The sequence below is a fragment of the Nicotiana sylvestris genome, chromosome 1 (genome assembly GCF_000393655.2).
Source record: "Nicotiana sylvestris chromosome 1, ASM39365v2, whole genome shotgun sequence".
Taxonomy (NCBI): domain Eukaryota; kingdom Viridiplantae; phylum Streptophyta; class Magnoliopsida; order Solanales; family Solanaceae; genus Nicotiana; species Nicotiana sylvestris.
In genome coordinates, this window is record NC_091057.1 from 93,858,439 (window position 1) to 93,860,074 (window position 1,636).

Sequence of the window (1,636 nt, forward strand, 5' to 3'; positions counted from 1 at the left end):
TATAAATATGATAATGAAAAGATTGAACACTATTGTAGATATTATTCAGGATCATACACAGAGCCACAATTAAAATGGGAGATAAATAGGAAAGAACTATTTGGATTATATAAATGTTTGTTAGCATTTGAGCCATATATTGTTTATAACAAGTTTATTGTAAGAACAGATAATACACAAGTAAAATAGTGGATAACACGGAAAGTACAAGATTCAGTAACTACGAAGGAAATAAGAAGGCTTGTATTAAATATACAAAATTTTACATTTACAATTGAAGTAATAAGGACTGACAATAATGTTATTGCAGACTACCTATCAAGACAAAGGTACCCAAACTGATGAAAGCCAAGAAACAAAAGATATATTTGCAATCCTTACTACTCTATCTTTACAAATGGATGGTATGGGAAAAAGATTACAACAGGTAGAGAAAAGTCAGCCAAGTCAGCAGCATGACTATAAAGATGCGGAGCTAAGCCGATCGGAAGACTCAAAACTTCCAGAGTTAGAAGGAGACGTTGGGAAACTCCAAAAAACCCATAACAAAGCTTGTTTATATACAGCTGCAGGTACAAGTAAACAAGTTAACAAGAAGCCACATACCAATGTCAATTTAAATAACATATTTGATAAACCAATTACTCCGAAAAGGTCAAAAGAAACAATAGTTACGACACCACAAACCTCAACTTATGCCAACAGCTTACACCAAAATAAAAAAATATACAACCATATTACCCAGACCTATATTGAAAATATATACAAAATCCAAACATTTCTAAACCTTAACCCCAGAGCAACTGCTACAACAGATCCAACACAGGACTATATAACCCAAAAACTCCAAGGATATAATAGACTTATTGCACAGCCAAAAACTAGAGCCAATTTAGTAAAAACATGTTACAATTACGGATTACTTAGCACAGTATATACCTATGATGGAGAAGAGATAAGTGGAATACCAAAACTATATATAGCATTTATTACATTTAAAATTACAAAAGGAAACCTATTTTTTATAAAATTCTATACAGCACCAACTGAGATACTATACGATGAAATAAAACCTATTATACAAGTTGTAAAAATAGGATTGACACGAGATATGATAATACCAGAAGAAATAGAACAACAACCAGTAATACCAAAAATCGAGATACCAGGCTTTTACGCCAACAAAAGGATAATTGGAATAGCAACTATTATCCAAGAACTAGCCAACAATTATTTACAAGAAAATGCTATTTGGAGCTACTACTCAAGAGATCAACTAATGATATATGCGAATTCAAGAGAACTACGACAAGGAGATATGGATGAAGTCAAAAATGGATTTTATCATTACTAAAACCAGAGACACAACCAACTACAAGAGCACTAAAGAAAGGATTTATTTCCAATGAATTATTGACAAGATACTGTAAATTAGTAGGGCACAAATACCCAAATAATATATGTTCAAAATGCAACACAGAAGATAATCATGTACCAGAAGTACAACTGGAATGAAGATATCAGCCTAAAGACAAAGGAGGAAGACAACTATTGCAAACAAGACAATGTAAAAAGTCGTAAAGTAAATAGTACGAGTCATATTCATGAACAGTAAAGGTCGTTCATGAAGAGTCGT

The 1,636-nt window shown here is 32.2% G+C and overlaps 1 protein-coding gene across 1 annotated transcript; it reads left to right on the top strand.

Moving 5' to 3' along the window:
• The first annotated feature begins 298 nt into the window (after window positions 1-298).
• Window positions 299-1,354, top strand: LOC138872452 (uncharacterized). Its single transcript, XM_070150479.1, has one exon. The coding sequence runs from the start codon at window positions 299-301 to the stop codon at window positions 1,352-1,354; it is 1,056 nt and encodes a 351-aa protein (XP_070006580.1).
• The last annotated feature ends 282 nt before the right edge of the window (window positions 1,355-1,636 follow it).

What these genes read in the sequence shown, in the direction of transcription:
- LOC138872452 (XM_070150479.1), top strand. Translation starts at nt 299, where the DNA reads ATGTTATTGCAGACTACCTATCAAGACAAAGGTACCCAAACTGATGAA.